The sequence below is a fragment of the Oncorhynchus mykiss genome, chromosome 15, assembly GCF_057628025.1.
Source record: "Oncorhynchus mykiss isolate SJ-2025 chromosome 15, ASM5762802v1, whole genome shotgun sequence".
Classification (NCBI taxonomy): Eukaryota; Metazoa; Chordata; class Actinopteri; order Salmoniformes; family Salmonidae; genus Oncorhynchus; species Oncorhynchus mykiss.
Genome location: NC_143036.1, coordinates 14,092,027 through 14,107,329, shown reverse-complemented (window position 1 = coordinate 14,107,329; position 15,303 = coordinate 14,092,027). Strand labels below are relative to the sequence as shown.

The window sequence follows — 15,303 nt, the reverse complement described above, 5'->3', positions numbered from 1 at the left end:
TCTTTGACCATAACTTTTCACCTTTTGATGTAAATGTTTGAGGATCGGGTTTTGTTCTTTCTGAAAATCCATTAGAATGACATCACAGAGAAAGAGACAGGGTTTTGTTCTTTCTGAAAATCCATTAGAATGACATCACAGAGAAAGAGACAGGGTTGTGTTCTTTCTGAAAATCCATTAGAATGACATCACAGAGAAAGAGACAGGGTTGTGTTCTTTCTGAAAATCCATTAGAATGACATCATAGAGAAAGAGACAGGGTTGTGTTCTTTCTGGATCCCATTAGAATGACATCATAGAGAAAGAGACAGGGTTGTGTTCTTTCTGGATTCCATTAGAATGACATCACAGAGAAAGAGACAGGGTTGTGTTCTTTCTGAAAATCCATTAGAATGACATCATAGAGAAAGAGACAGGGTTGTGTTCTTTCTGGATCCCATTAGAATGACATCACAGAGAAAGAGACAGGGTTGTGTTCTTTCTGGATTCCATTAGAATGACATCACATAGAAAGAGACAGGGTTGTGTTCTTTCTGGATTCCATTAGAATGACATCACAGAGAAAGAGACAGGGTTTTGTTCTTTATGGATCCCATTAGAATGACATCACAGAGAAAGAGACAGGGTTGTGTTCTTTATGGATCCCATTAGAATGACATCACAGAGAAAGGGACAGGGTTGTGTTCTTTATGGATCCCATTAGAATGACATCACAGAGAAAATGACAGGGCAACAACTCTTACAATTTCTGACTATTGAATCCCGCAAGACACTGTTCTTAAATTAACTACCTTTTTGCAGAGATGCTGAAAAAAATATTTTACCCCAACTACAGATGTCTACTGTATATCTAATACTAGTGTGAAATTCTTTTTTCGTCAAAAATATTATTTTTTGTTGAAAAAAAAGGCTATTTTTTCCAAAAAGGATATAGATTTTGTTGAAAAAAGTTTTATCTATTTTTTAGTATGATTTTTCAGGGGGTGCCCTCCGCAACCCTACTTCCTGCTGCTATGCTCATTACAAGGTCAAGCATCCTTTGGGGATTCTGTCCAGTCAGTAATCGGATTACAGGTAAAACCTTTGGAATTTAATTTGCCCCGGCAGCCTGCGTGTGGCACGGGATTCCACGTCAACAAGCGGTTGCCAGGTGAAGGCAGACAAGCCAGACAGTTCCACGGCATCCAGCACCTCACAGGCTAATAGCCTACTAATTCAGAGATTTGATCAAACCATTGTAGAACCGATTCAACTATTATTGACAAGGTGAGATGATAAGGAATTTATTTGGAGCCTTGACCTAGCCTATATATTTGTTATTGATAAAATGCCGACCACAAGGGTCATCAAGCAAAAGCCTGTTATTGAAACGAAAACAAGAGTCGTCGAAGTGAAAACGAAACCGGTTGAAACGAAACCAGAATCGACAACTCAACACAAAGTCACAGCTCCTCGCAAACCGCGGGCGTCGAGCTGTCCCAGATGTATCCATAGCGACCGATGCGAGACCACGAAGACCCAGCAGCAGGTCAAGCTGTGCGCTCCCAGGTGCGATAGGAGAGCGAGATCAACCTCCACCGCTCCCAAATCAACACTCTCCTCTTCGAAATCAGCTGTGCTCTGTCAAAAACCAACAGCCACGTCTCCTAAATCAACTGTAACTTCTTCAAAGTCTAAAGAAGCATCTCAGGCGAGGCAGGAAGAGGAACGGACTTCGAGACCCAGGGCGCACTACACAATTCAGAGGTGAGAGGGACAGCTGAAGTACTTTTCCTCAACAAGAAGGCCCTATGGGTAGTCAACCCTGGTCCTGGAGAGTTGCTGGGTTCGAATACTTATAGGCTACTCCAGGCTCCAGCCCTGGTCCGACACACTGGATTCTCAGCTGGGACCTTTGATTAGCTGAAACAGTTGTGTTACTCTATAGCAAGGTGGGAATGAAAGCCTGCACACCCAGTCGCTCTCCAGAAGACTTGGTCACTCGTGCCCTATTAGAGGACTCCTATAACCTACCTCAGTATACTCTAGCCCTATCTGTATGGTTATTTGCAGGTGTGTGGTGTGTTGTATACAGCTAGCTGGTAGCTGGAAATAGCCCAGTCTTCAGCACCAAGCCACCTGCTGCTGGTTGTATAATCCTACCTACCACCAGCTGGCACGCAGGTGTTGTGTCAGGCTCTGTTCCCTCACCAGATCCTGTTGGCCCTTTATTACATGTTACAAACTGTCACTTAGACGTTTGGCATTTGAATTTCAGAGTAGCTTAGCTGAAAGCCTGTCCAATTTGATGTAAACTGCCAGACTGGCTTGTCACATTGGCATGACATTTTATTCAATGAATTTCTGTTTCTCGGTTTCAGTCACAAAGCTTTCACGGTCATCCCCCCTAACCCCAAGAAACGAATAGAGATCCAGCAAAGTGAGTCCTCTGTCTTTGACTGTGTTTTGTGACACTGGGAGGAATGTGCTTGTCATCATCATTATCATCCTCTTCCTCCTGTTCCTCCACACCATCATCATCCTCATCTAGGATCAGCCTAGAGGGGGAAGCCCTAAAATTAATTGCCGCGTTAATTTGTTGATTGGGGGGAGGGATTGGTGTTTTAATTGGTTGATTAAGGGAGTGTGTGTCTCTGATTGGTGTGCAGAGGCGGAGGCAGAGCTGGCAGCTTTGGAGGATCTGAGGCTGAGCAGAGCCACACCCTATGTCTCCATTGACCCCAGCAGTGTTGGTGAGACATGGCTACAGATTGTAACACCAGATAATGTGATTTAACCCCACAATTTCACATTTATACTGGTAGTTACAGTTGTGGCTATACAAAACGTCGGCAGATATTTTTAAACTGACCTGGTATAGGCGATACCATCTTCGTCTTCCATTCCTTCAAACAGGAGTCTCGTAAAATATCTGTGGAGTTGCAGGGGGTTTGTTTGAATTTAGAAAATGCTCTGTTGTAAAAAGAAATCTAAATGTTTTGCACCTTGAAGTAATTGAACAATGTGTGTGGCACCACTGGGGCAGCAGGTAGCCTAGCGGTAAGGTGTGTTGAGACAGCAACACAAAGGTTGCTGTTTTGAAAATCTGTCCACGTGCCCTCGAGCAAGACGCTTAACCCTAATTGCTCCTGTAAATCAATCTGGACAACAGCATCTGCTAAATGACTGACATGTAAATATATTTTTCAAGTCTTCTCTCATTGATTGAGACGGGTGGGTCCATGATGACAGACACCTGTCTCCATCAATGAGAGAAGACTTGAAATAGACAAGATGGCGGGGTACACATTGTTGGATTGCTTCATGGAACAAAACCTTTATTTATTTTAATAACTGAGCATTTTCTAAATTCAAACGGAATTTACACGGACATTTTATGAGACTCCTGTTTCCACAACTTGAGGTTGAAGATATTATCGCCAAAACCAGGTTAGTTGAAAAATCTCTGCCTATGTTTTGTATAGCCACACCTGTAACTACTAATATAATGGTTCCGTTTTTGGGAGTTACAATCTGTAGCTAGGTGACACACATACACATACACACACACACACACACACACACACACACAGGCACAAACAATCTCCAAGCACATAGATGCAGTGATAAACAAGGTGAGTCCTTGAAGAGTTAAATGTCTGGTTAATAATGAGTCTAGTGGGATTAGAATGTCATGATCTAACATGTTTCACAGCAACCAGCATACTCTCCCTTGTGGAGCACTGTCTGGAGAACACCAGCATACTCTCCCTTGTGGAGCACTGTCTGGAGAACACCAGCATACTCTCCCTTGTGGAGCACTGTCTGGAGAACACCAGCATACTCTCCCTTGTGGAGCACTGTCTGGAGAACACCAGCATACTCTCCCTTGTGGAGCACTGTCTGGAGAACACCAGCATACTCTCCCTTGTGGAGCACTGTCTGGAGAACACCAGCATACTCTCCCTTGTGGAGCACTGTCTGGAGAACACCAGCATACTCTCCCTTGTGGAGCACTGTCTGGAGAACACCAGCATACTCTCCCTTGTGGAGCACTGTCTGGAGAACACCAGCATACTCTCCCTTGTGGACCACTGTCTGGAGAACACCAGCATACTCTCCCTTGTGGAGCACTGTCCGAAGACATTACTGTGTCTCTGTCGGTAGATACCAGCATACTCTCCCTTGTGGAGCACTGTCTGAAGACATTACTGTGTCTGTCGGTAGATACCAGCATACTCTCCCTTGTGGAGCACTGTCTGAAGACATTACTGTGTCTGTCGGTAGATACCAGCATACTCTCCCTTGTGGAGCACTGTCTGAAGACATTACTGTGTCTCTGTCGGTAGATACCAGCATACTCTCCCTTGTGGAGCACTGTCTGGAGACATTACTGTGTCTCTGTCGGTAGATACCAGCATACTCTCCCTTGTGGAGCACTGTCGGAAGACATTACTGTGTCTGTCGGTAGATACCAGCATACTCTCCCTTGTGGAGCACTGTCTGAAGACATTACTGTCTCTGTCGGTAGATACCAGCATACTCTCCCTTGTGGAGCACTGTCTGAAGACATTACTGTGTCTGTCGGTAGATACCAGCATACTCTCCCTTGTGGAGCACTGTCTGAAGACATTACTGTGTCTCTGTCGGTAGATACCAGCATACTCTCCCTTGTGGAGCACTGTCTGGAGACATTACTGTGTCTCTGTCGGTAGATACCAGCATACTCTCCCTTGTGGAGCACTGTCGGAAGACATTACTGTGTCTGTCGGTAGATACCAGCATACTCTCCCTTGTGGAGCACTGTCTGAAGACATTACTGTCTCTGTCGGTAGATACCAGCATACTCTCCCTTGTGGAGCACTGTCTGGAGACATGACTGTGTCTGTCGGTAGATACCAGCATACTCTCCCTTGTGGAGCACTGTCTGGAGAACACCAGCATACTCTCCCTTGTGGAGCACTGTCTGGAGAACACCAGCATACTCTCCCTTGTGGAGCACTGTCTGGAGAACACCAGCATACTCTCCCTTGTGGAGCACTGTCTGGAGAACACCAGCATACTCTCCCTTGTGGAGCACTGTCTGGAGAACACCAGCATACTCTCCCTTGTGGAGCACTGTCTGAAGACATTACTGTGTCTGTCGGTAGATACCAGCATACTCTCCCTTGTGGAGCACTGTCTGAAGACATTACTGTGTCTGTCGGTAGATTTATCTGCTGTGGTTCTGTTTATAGCCACAAGGGCGCACCATGGTACAACTATTTGTTTTAGTTTATATGAGACGGGTGGATTCCGTAAAATTGTGTGTGTGTGTGTGTGTGTGTGTGTGTGTGTGTGTGTGTGCAGGTGGGAGCCTGAGTCTGGAGGAGGTGCGGCTAAAGCAGCAGCAGGAAATGCAGACCAGGAGGAAGCAGAGACAGGTGAGACACACACACAGACACACACACACACACGCACTGAGTGGGAGATATTGTCAAGATATTGGATGTGATGATAATAGAGTGGATCTGTTCATATGTATTCTTTATATATTGTTTCAGACGAAGAAATATATGTGTGAGACGTCGCCCGTGGTGTTGGGATGAAGACTGAGCCACAGAGAGACAGGAAGCTGAAGTTATCATTAAAATACAGACGCATCAGCATCATCATGTGAATGTTGCCTGTATGTCTAAGTCCAGCACTGGGGTCACACATTGTCTAAGTCCGGCACTGGGGTCACACATTGTCTAAGTCCAGCACTGGGATCACACATTGTCTAAGTCCGGCACTGGGATCACACATTTTCTAAGTCCAGCACTGGGATCACACATTGTCTAAGTCCGGCACTGGGATCACACATTTTCTAAGTCCAGCACTGGGATCACACATTGTCTAAGTCCGGCACTGGGATCACACATTGTCTAAGTCCGGCACTGGGATCACACATTGTCTAAGTCCAGCACTGGGGTCACACATTGTCTAAGTCCAGCACTGGGGTCACACATTGTCTAAGTCCGGCACTGGGGTCACACATTGTCTAAGTCCAGCACTGGGGTCACACATTGTCTAAGTCCGGCACTGGGATCACACATTGTCTAAGTCCAGCACTGGGGTCACACATTGTCTAAGTCCGGCACTGGGATCACACATTGTCTAAGTCCGGCACTGGGATCACACATTGTCTAAGTCCGGCACTGGGATCACACATTGTCTAAGTCCGGCACTGGGATCACACATTGTCTAAGTCCAGCACTGGGGTCACACATTGTCTAAGTCCAGCACTGGGATCACACATTGTCTAAGTCCGGCACTGGGATCACACATTGTCTAAGTCCAGCACTGGGGTCACACATTGTCTAAGTCCAGCACTGGGATCACACATTGTCTAAGTCCGGCACTGGGATCACACATTGTCTAAGGCCGGCACTGGGATCACACATTGTCTAAGTCCGGCACTGGGATCACACATTGTCTAAGTCCGGCACTGGGATCACACATTGTCTAAGTCCGGCACTGGGATCACACATTGTCTAAGTCCGGCACTGGGATCACACATTGTCTAAGTCCGGCACTGGGATCACACATTGTCTAAGTCCGGCACTGGGATCACACATTGTCTAAGTCCGGCACTGGGATCACACATTGTCTAAGTCCGGCACTGGGATCAAAGTCTACAATGTTTCAGTGTCACACTGTATTATTTTATATTTTGTACCAAATAGATTTCATGTTAGTTTCATTTAGTAAAAAATAAACTATTGTTAAGTGGGCTACAAATGCTTTACTTCCATCCCTCTGTTTAGTGAGTATCACAATGAACTGTACAAATGGCTGTTGTTCATATAAACAAAATGGCGGCAGAACATTGTACTCCTTCTCTTTACCCTCGTCGTTCATGCTTTCTATGTATATAAAGTAACACGTGAATAAAACCCTCCTATGGAATACTTCTGAGTTTTAGTTTGAAATGTCTCTACAGCCACGAGTAGAGGACAGACTACAGCATCCAATCACCCTGTCATTCTAATGATGACACAACCCTATAGAATCCCTCCTCTCCTCCCATTGTCAGGTGTGTTTTGTATGCCATGTAACCTACAGAATATTTGTGTTAGCTCTTGTGGCACAGACACAGTAAAGGCGAGGGGCTTAATCATGGGCTGTGTCTGTTTTGAGATTGCAATTTAGTGGTGAAATTATTATTTACTTTGTGAGCTGTGCGTACAGGGGGTCAAATAGGCCCTACTCATCACGTGATCATGGTTTCCTGGTCTCAAAGCTCCACCTCCTAATTGACTTCCCTTTCAGAAGTTTAGTGTGTGAACATCGATGGTTGACGTTAATCTGTCATGCGTTCTCTAAACTACCTGCTCGGAGAAACCAGACTGAACACACAGAAAACCCTGGGAGGAGAGAAATGACCTTTACAACTACCGTGAGAAATACATACTAAAAACAGGGATCTCACGCTGCTTAATCACACTAGGTTTTTAACAATCAGAATCAAAAGGGAAAGTTAACTTTTGTACAAGGCTCGGTCATTCTAGAGGAGGGATTGTCACAAGAACAAAATGGCTTCCAGATTATCTCTCCAAGAGGACGATCTATCCTGTGCTGTGTGCTGTGACATCTTCAAGGATCCTGTCATCCTGTCATATAGTCACAGCTTCTGTAAAGCCTGTCTGCAGGAATACTGCAGGGGGAAGGCAGAAAAGGAATGTCCAGTTTGCAGGAGAAGATCTTCAAGGGCAGATCCTCCTTGTAACCTGGTCTTAAAGAACCTGTGTGAGGCCTTCTTACAGGAGAGGAGGCGCAGAGATTCAGGGGAGTCTGAGGAGCGCTGCATTCTGCACAACGAGAAACTCAAGCTCTTCTGTCTGGATGATAAACAGCCCATCTGTGTTGTGTGTCAGACCTCAAAAACCCACAAAAAACATGACTGCTGCCCCATAGACAAAGCTGCACAGGACCACAGGGTACAGTAGAATACAAATAGTAATAGAAACACACAGAAAACATGCCTGCTGCCCCATAGACGAAGCTGCACAGGACCACAGGGTACAGTAGAATACAAATAGTAATAGAAATACACAGAAAAACTAAAACGACAGCAATATTAAACAGCGGCCATTGTCTGCATATTAAGTGACAATGAAGAACTATAGTTGCACAACATTCTAACCTGTATTCACATCACATTTTAACATGGAAAGGGATGTTCCTAAAAATTCCCCTTTGTTTATACACTTTGACTCCTCCATCTATTTCTTTCTCATATTCACTCATCTGCTTATGCCAGGAAGAACTCCAGACTGTCCTGAAGCCCTTACAGAAGAAGCTGAAGGGCTTTAATGAAGTTAAAGAAATCTGTGATGAAATAGCAAAGCATATTAAAGTAAGGATAATGACTCGATAGCGTTGTGCAGAACATGTATGATCCAGTGTTTATGCAGATAGTTTACTACCGTTCCTCTCACTGTCTCCAGAACAAGGCCCAGAGCACAGAGATACGGATGACAAAGGAATTTGAGAAGCTCCACCAGTTTCTACGAGAGGAAGAGGAGGTGAGGATAGCTGTTCTGAGGGAGGACGAGGAGCAGAAGAGTCAGGTGATGAAGAATAAGATTGAGGAGATGATCAGAGAGATATCATCACTTTCAGACACAATCAGAGCCTTAGAGGAGGAGCTGAGAGCTGAAGACATCTCATTCCTGAAGGTCAGCACTGCTCTCTCTAAATTGACATGATGTGTTGGTATGTGTATTGGTTGACTGATAAATATTGATAGTTTAATTTAATCTTGTCTTCTGTTTTTTTTCAGAACTGTAAGGTCACAGTGGTAAGGTAAGTGGTCTGCCTCCTATCTTTCTCTTCTCTGTGGTTCTGAATCCAACCCTACAGCAACAGCTGCACTGACTCCTGAACGTTCTTCCAGAACCCAGTGCACACTGCCGGATCCACAGCTGGTCTCAGGAGCACTCATAGACGCGGCCGAACACCTGGGAAACCTGCAGTTCAGAGTCTGGGAGGAGATGCAGGGGATTGTGAAATACAGTGAGCATGACAGTTCTTCTAGATCGCTGAACACTGCAAATTAAACGAATACTATTACCTACTTAGCCAAAACAATAACCTTTTCTGCACAACAGTTTGTCATCTCTCATTATCTTCACATTACATTACAAATGCTAAACACCTTGTTGCTAAAAAGTCCACACACGTAGCTCGGGGATTAGAGAGCGCACTTCATCATCAACAACAACAAACAACAATAATCAATCAACAAACCATAACAAAAATAATACCCTATATCTGATCTCCCTCCTCAGATTCTGTGATTCTGGACCCCAACACTGCCAACCCAAATCTTATCCTGTCTGAGGACCTGACCAGTGCCATATACAATAAAGAGAGACAGCAGCTTCCTGACAACCCAGAGAGGTTAAATTACTTTAAAATGGTATTGGGCTCTGAGGGCTTTACCTCAGGAACACACAGCTGGGACGTTGAGGTAGGGTTCAATAAAGCCCTGGGTGTGATAGCAGAGTCTGTCCAGAGGAAGGCAAAAGTAGAAAGTGGATTCTGGTGTTTAAGCCTTTGGTGTGTAAGCCCCTGTGATGCTTATGGTTATGATATTGACGGTGATATTCAATATAAAGTAGAGTCCCCTCCGAGGCCAGACATCCAGCTCAGATTGAGAAAGAAACACCAGAGGATCAGAGTGCAGCTGGACTGGGACAGAGGAGCGCTGTCATGCTGTCACCCTGATAATAACACACATTTATACACTATTACACACACTTTCACTGAGAGAGTCTTTCCGTACCTTCTCAGTGAATGTGCCCTACAGCCAATGAGCATATTACCAGGGTAGGCCTCTGATGGTGGAACAGAAGACTTAGAGCTTATACTGTAGAATGTTATTTGTGTTTCTTGTCTCAGTTATGAATTGCTCTAAGCAGAAGGAAGACAAAGCCTGGGAAGCAGTTAGTTAGGTAAACGCATTAACTTTGTTATTTTTGAATGTAGCTGAAACTCTGGTTATTTTTAAATCCATGTGCCATGAAAATGGTTATACTTTTTACTATGCGTTGTTTATTTTGTTTTTAATATTGAATTGTAGATTTGAATTGGCTGAAAATAATTCGAGTTTGTGATATAAATCACTCAATATATAGTTTTAATATTTTGTAAAATGAATTTTAATAAAAACATACTGTATATATTCTTGTAACTGAAGCAATAGGCTGACAATTGCTGTGTTATTCATGTCATTCTCTGCTTCTACCAGTAGAGGGCAGAGTACACCACATTTACTCTCTCACACTCCAGCCACCACACACCTACACCCTGTCATTTTAATGATGACTCAACCCAACCTCCTTCCCTCATGTGGCGTTCAGGACAACTGGGAACTCGGAAAAAAACGAGCTCCAACTGAAAAATAATTTAGAATGGTCATCCAACTCGGAATTCCTCTTTCTATAGCTCTGACACAGTTGTCCTGAAAGCACCAAAAGCCTGTTTGATATTGCTGCCTCTACTTACATCGTTTCCTCTCACACTTCACTCTAAATATGAAGACCCCAACCAGGTTAACACAACCAGGTCAACACAACCAGGTAAACACAACCAGGTTAACACAACCAGGTCGTCGCAACCAGGTCAACACCACCCAGGTCAACACCACCCAGATCAAAACCACCCAGGTAAACACAACCAGGTCAACACCACCCAGGTCAACACCACCCAGATCAACACCACCCAGGTCAACACAACCAGACACCGACCAATGAGACAGTAGGGATCGTGTGTATGTTTTTAAAGATTATTTATTTCAACGAGAAATCTGCAGTAAAAAAAAGCTTGTGTACAGTACAGTGGTTTATAGGAATAGTGGGGATTAAAGGTGAAGGGGTTTGTTCTGCCGGGGGAGGGGGTGGCTGGGGTTTGTTCTGCCGGGGGAGGGGGTGGCTGGGGTTTGTTCTGCCGAGGGAGGGGGTGGCTGGGGTTTGCAGTCTTCAGTCTTCTTCCAGGAAAATAGTTTAGATGTGAAATGGAGACAGATGCCAGTAGAAGAGTAGCAGAGGGAGAATGGGATGAGTGAACATTTATGCCTCGGCACATTCACCTGCAATAGAGAGGAGGGAGAAAAGAGTGAGGAGATGATTTCTACCAGGGAAGCACATTCATATGTATCTGATCACCATAATAATATTGTACATCTGTGTGTGTGTGTGTGTGTGGTGTCGTACCGTTGTTGGGCAGGAAAACAATGTTCTCAGAGAGGATTCCTGTATCCAGAGAGAACTGCATGAACTTCTTCTGGACATCTGCGCTCACCTCTGGAGTGCGACCTACAACCACAACACAACCAGGTTAACACAACACGACCACGTTAACACAGCCAGGTTAACACAACACGACCAGGTTAACACACACAACCAGGTTAACACAGCCAGGTTAACACAACACAACCAGGTTAACACAGCCAGGTTAACACAACACGACCAGGTTAACACAACCAGGTTAACACAACACAACCAGGTTAACACAACACGACCAGGTTAACACAGCCAGGTTAACACAACACGACCAGGTTAACACAGCCAGGTTAACACAACACAACCAGGTTAACACAACACAACCAGGTTAACACACACAACCAGGTTAACACAGCCAGGTTAACACACACAACCAGGTTAACACAGCCAGGTTAACACACACAACCAGGTTAACACAGCCAGGTTAACACAACACAACCAGGTTAACACAACCAGGTTAACACAACACGACCAGGTTAACACAACACAACCAGGTTAACACAACCAGGTTAACACAACACGACCAGGTTAACACAACACGACCAGGTTAACACAGCCAGGTTAACCACACAACCAGGTAAACACAACAAAACCCAGCTAACACAACAAAACCAGGTTAACACAAGCAAGTTAACACAAAACTACCAGGTTAACACAAGATGACGAGGTTACCACAACCCCACCTGTAACATGACCATGCTAAAACCAGAGACCAAAGTGAAACTGTGATGAATGACACAAAACATGAGAATCTAAAGGTGTGAATTAATTTCAGACATGCAGGCAGCCAGACAGACTTACTGTAGAGTTTGTTGAGAACGTCAGTTACTCCGTGTTTGGTCTTGATGGTGTGGATCAGAGCAAAGTCATCATACTGGACAGCTACCACACGCATGTCATTTTCATTGTTCCAACCTGAGAGAGGGAAATAGATGTAGTTAACTGTGTGTGTGTGTGTGTGTGTGTGTGTGTGTGTGTGTGTGTGTGTGTGTGTGTGAACTCACGCTGGCTGGTGAAGGTGAAGCGGCCTGGGATGTCAGTCTTCTTGGCCAGATCGGTCATCCTCCAGCAAGAGCCATCAGCGCTGAGAGAAAGAGCAGCATCAGTATGAGTAAAATGGACACACACAGACGGACACACACACACGGACACACAGACACACAAACTCACTTCTGGTTGGCGCAGCTGATGTCCAGGTCACCTTCGGCAGTGGGCAGCATCATGGAAGTTCCCATCTTCATACCAGCCTTACGGCTCATAAACCACTTGGCGTTGGTGGCAAAGCCCACAACCCACCACTTACCAGCCATCTGGGGAGAGAGAATATATTTAGAAGAAAAAGAAGAACCACTATTCATTCATTCTCACAATGCAAATGGATTTAATAGTCATGGCAGGTGATCCACTGTCCTCTCTCTACTCTGACCCTCCTCAACTGCAGAATCTCTTCTCTCTCTGCACTTGTACTCAAATCAAATCAAATTTATTTATATAGCCCTTCGTACATCAGCTGATATCTCAAAGTGCTGTACAGAAACCCAGCCTAAAACCCCAAACAGCAAGCAATGCAGGTGTAGAAGCACGGTGGCTAGGAAAAACTCCCTAGAAAGGCCAAAACCTAGGAAGAAACCTAGAGAGGAACCAGGCTATGTGGGGTGGCCAGTCCTCTTCTGGCTGTGCCGGGTGGAGATTATAACAGAACATGGCCAAGATGTTCAAATGTTCATAAATGACCAGCATGGTCGAATAATAATAAGGACAGTACAACACTCTCAACACTCTGTACAACACTCTTCTCTCAACTCTTTGCCTGCTCTCTTTTTGTTGTTGTAGCCTATCTCATTTGTTTTATCAGTTCTTTCAGTCTCTCTTTCTCTCTCACCTTCTCCAGGTTGAAGTCTTTCTGAGGCATGACGTTGACACAGGCGACCAGCGTAGCGCACAGCAGAACTCCCATTATGCTCAGCCTCATGGTTACAGATCTGTGTGTGTGACGGCTCGACTCTCAGGGGTGTGTGAGGAAAATGAGTAAGGTGGGAGCTAACTGAGGGTCCTTATATCCTCCAACATTCTTCTCTTCTCTACTCCTCCCCTCTTCTCCCCCTTGTTTCCAGTTAGTCCCTCCCCTCTCCATCCCTCAAAGATGTAAATCTCACCCTTATACAACTGCACGAGGAGGTGGGGGAGAAATCAACAATGTAAGCAGAATGATTTGCTGCTGTCCTCTCCTTTTCTCTCTTCTCCTCTCTCCTCATTTTCTCTCCTCTCCTCCCCTTCTCTCTCCTCCTCTCCTTTTCTCTCATCTCCTCTCCTTTTCTCTCTTCTCCTCTCCTTTTCTCTCTTCTCCTCTCTCCTCCTCTCCTTTTCTCTCATCTCCTCTCCTTTTCTCTCTTCTCCTCTCTCCTCCTCTCCTTTTCTCTTATCTCCTCTCCTTTTCTCTCATCTCCTCTCCTTTTCTCTCTTCTCCTCTCTCCTCCTCTCCTTTTCTCTCATCTCCTCTCCTTTTCTCTCTTCTCCTCTCTCCTCCTCTCCTTTTCTCTCATCTCCTCTCCTTTTCTCTCTTCTCCTCTCTCCTCATTTTCTCTCCTCTCCTCCCCTTCTCTCTCATCCTCTCCTTTTTTCTCTTCTCCTCTCTCCTCCTCTAATCTCCTCTCATTTTCTCTCTTCTCCTCTCTCCTCCTCTCCTTTTCTCTCTTCTCCTCTCTCCTCCTCTCCTTTTCTCTCATCTCCTCTCCTTTTCTCTCATCTCCTCCTCTTTTCTCTCGTCTCTTCTCCTTCTCTCTCCTCTCCTCCTTCTCTCTCCCCTCTTCGCTCCTTTTCTCCTCCTTCTCTCTTCTCTTTCTCTCTCCCCTCTTCGCTCCTTTTCTCCTCCTTCTCTCTCCTCTTTCTCTCTCCCCTCTTCGCTCCTTTTCTCCTCCTTCTCTCTCCTCTCCCCCAACAATGATAGGACTTATCTATTTAGACAAGTCTGATTCCTGGTATGAACAACCTCCACCCTGAAATCCACATGTAAGCATGAAGACACACACACACACATGAATGCACCAACACATATACACACAGTATCCTCAGAGTGAGGTAAATCATAGTCCTCATGTTATACCCTTCATATACCCTTCAGGGCTGCAACATGTGAGTTGTAACATTCCTCTGTCAGTCACAACAGAACAGAACATGGGTCATGTAACGCTGGGGTTTGGGGTGAATTCCTCCTGAAGGATACATTACTTTGAGGTCTGAAGGTTACATAATCTCCTGGAGGTTATATAACTCTGAATGGTACATAATCTCCTGGAGGTTATATAACTCGGAATGGTACATAACTCCTGGAGGTTATATAACTCTGAATGGTACATAACTCCTGGAGGTTATATAACTCTGAATGGTACATAACTCCTGGAGGTTATATAACTCGGAATGGTACATAACTCCTGGAGGTTATATAACTCTGAATGGTACATAACTCCTGGAGGTTATATAATTCTGAATGGTACATAACTCCTGTAGGTTATATAACTCTGAATGGTACATAACTCCTGTAGGTTATATAACTCTGAATGGTACATAACTCCTGGAGGTTATATAACTGTTTCTGAGCAGTCAGAACTCGGGCTTGGTCGCACTTTGAAATCTTCCTCAACATATTGGCTGTGAAGAGGAGATGAAACCAGCTCAGAACGACCACAGAAACAAAGACTGACTATACGAACTAAATAAACTTGAAGATAAAGCAATGAGCATGTCCATATAATTACATGCAAATATGTTTCTATAGCATATCGAATTTGTGCTGCGTGTTAAAAATTAGGTAACAGTTTTATAAACTTGTTTATGCAATTTATATAACTGATTGTTACGCAAGTACACTGTTTTTTTTTTTTGTGGGTGGGTGGGTGGGGGGGGGAGTTATTTGACTACATGAAGGCGCCATAAACAGATGTAAAATACATTTTACATTGGATATTCGGTGGATATTTAAAAAAAAATACCTTTTTATATACAGGCCTACATTTTT

General features: G+C 44.6%; 3 protein-coding genes across 3 annotated transcripts; 2 read left to right on the top strand and 1 right to left on the bottom strand.

Annotated features, from left to right (window-relative positions):
* The first annotated feature begins 972 nt into the window (after window positions 1-972).
* On the top strand, window positions 973-6,909 carry LOC149977390 (uncharacterized). The gene is made up of 5 exons (XM_090199269.1): window positions 973-1,746; window positions 2,361-2,419; window positions 2,649-2,732; window positions 5,329-5,402; window positions 5,523-6,909. Exons 1-5 carry the CDS (start codon window positions 1,328-1,330, stop codon window positions 5,565-5,567), a joined length of 681 nt encoding a protein of 226 aa, XP_090055395.1. The 5' UTR covers window positions 973-1,327; the 3' UTR covers window positions 5,568-6,909.
* Window positions 6,910-7,535: 626 nt separating this feature from the next.
* zgc:194621 (nuclear factor 7, brain) lies at window positions 7,536-10,203 on the top strand. The gene is made up of 6 exons (XM_090201536.1): window positions 7,536-7,940; window positions 8,264-8,359; window positions 8,451-8,681; window positions 8,786-8,808; window positions 8,900-9,018; window positions 9,294-10,203. Exons 1-6 carry the CDS (start codon window positions 7,536-7,538, stop codon window positions 9,836-9,838), a joined length of 1,419 nt encoding a protein of 472 aa, XP_090057662.1. The 3' UTR covers window positions 9,839-10,203.
* A 575-nt stretch (window positions 10,204-10,778) lies between these two features.
* LOC110489613 (lipocalin) lies at window positions 10,779-13,539 on the bottom strand. Its single transcript, XM_090199268.1, has 6 exons — window positions 13,171-13,539; window positions 12,459-12,598; window positions 12,293-12,372; window positions 12,090-12,203; window positions 11,220-11,321; window positions 10,779-11,095 (listed from the first exon to the last, which is right to left on the bottom strand). Exons 1-6 carry the CDS (start codon window positions 13,258-13,260, stop codon window positions 11,076-11,078), a joined length of 546 nt encoding a protein of 181 aa, XP_090055394.1. The 5' UTR covers window positions 13,261-13,539; the 3' UTR covers window positions 10,779-11,075.
* Between the last annotated feature and the right edge of the window lie 1,764 nt (window positions 13,540-15,303).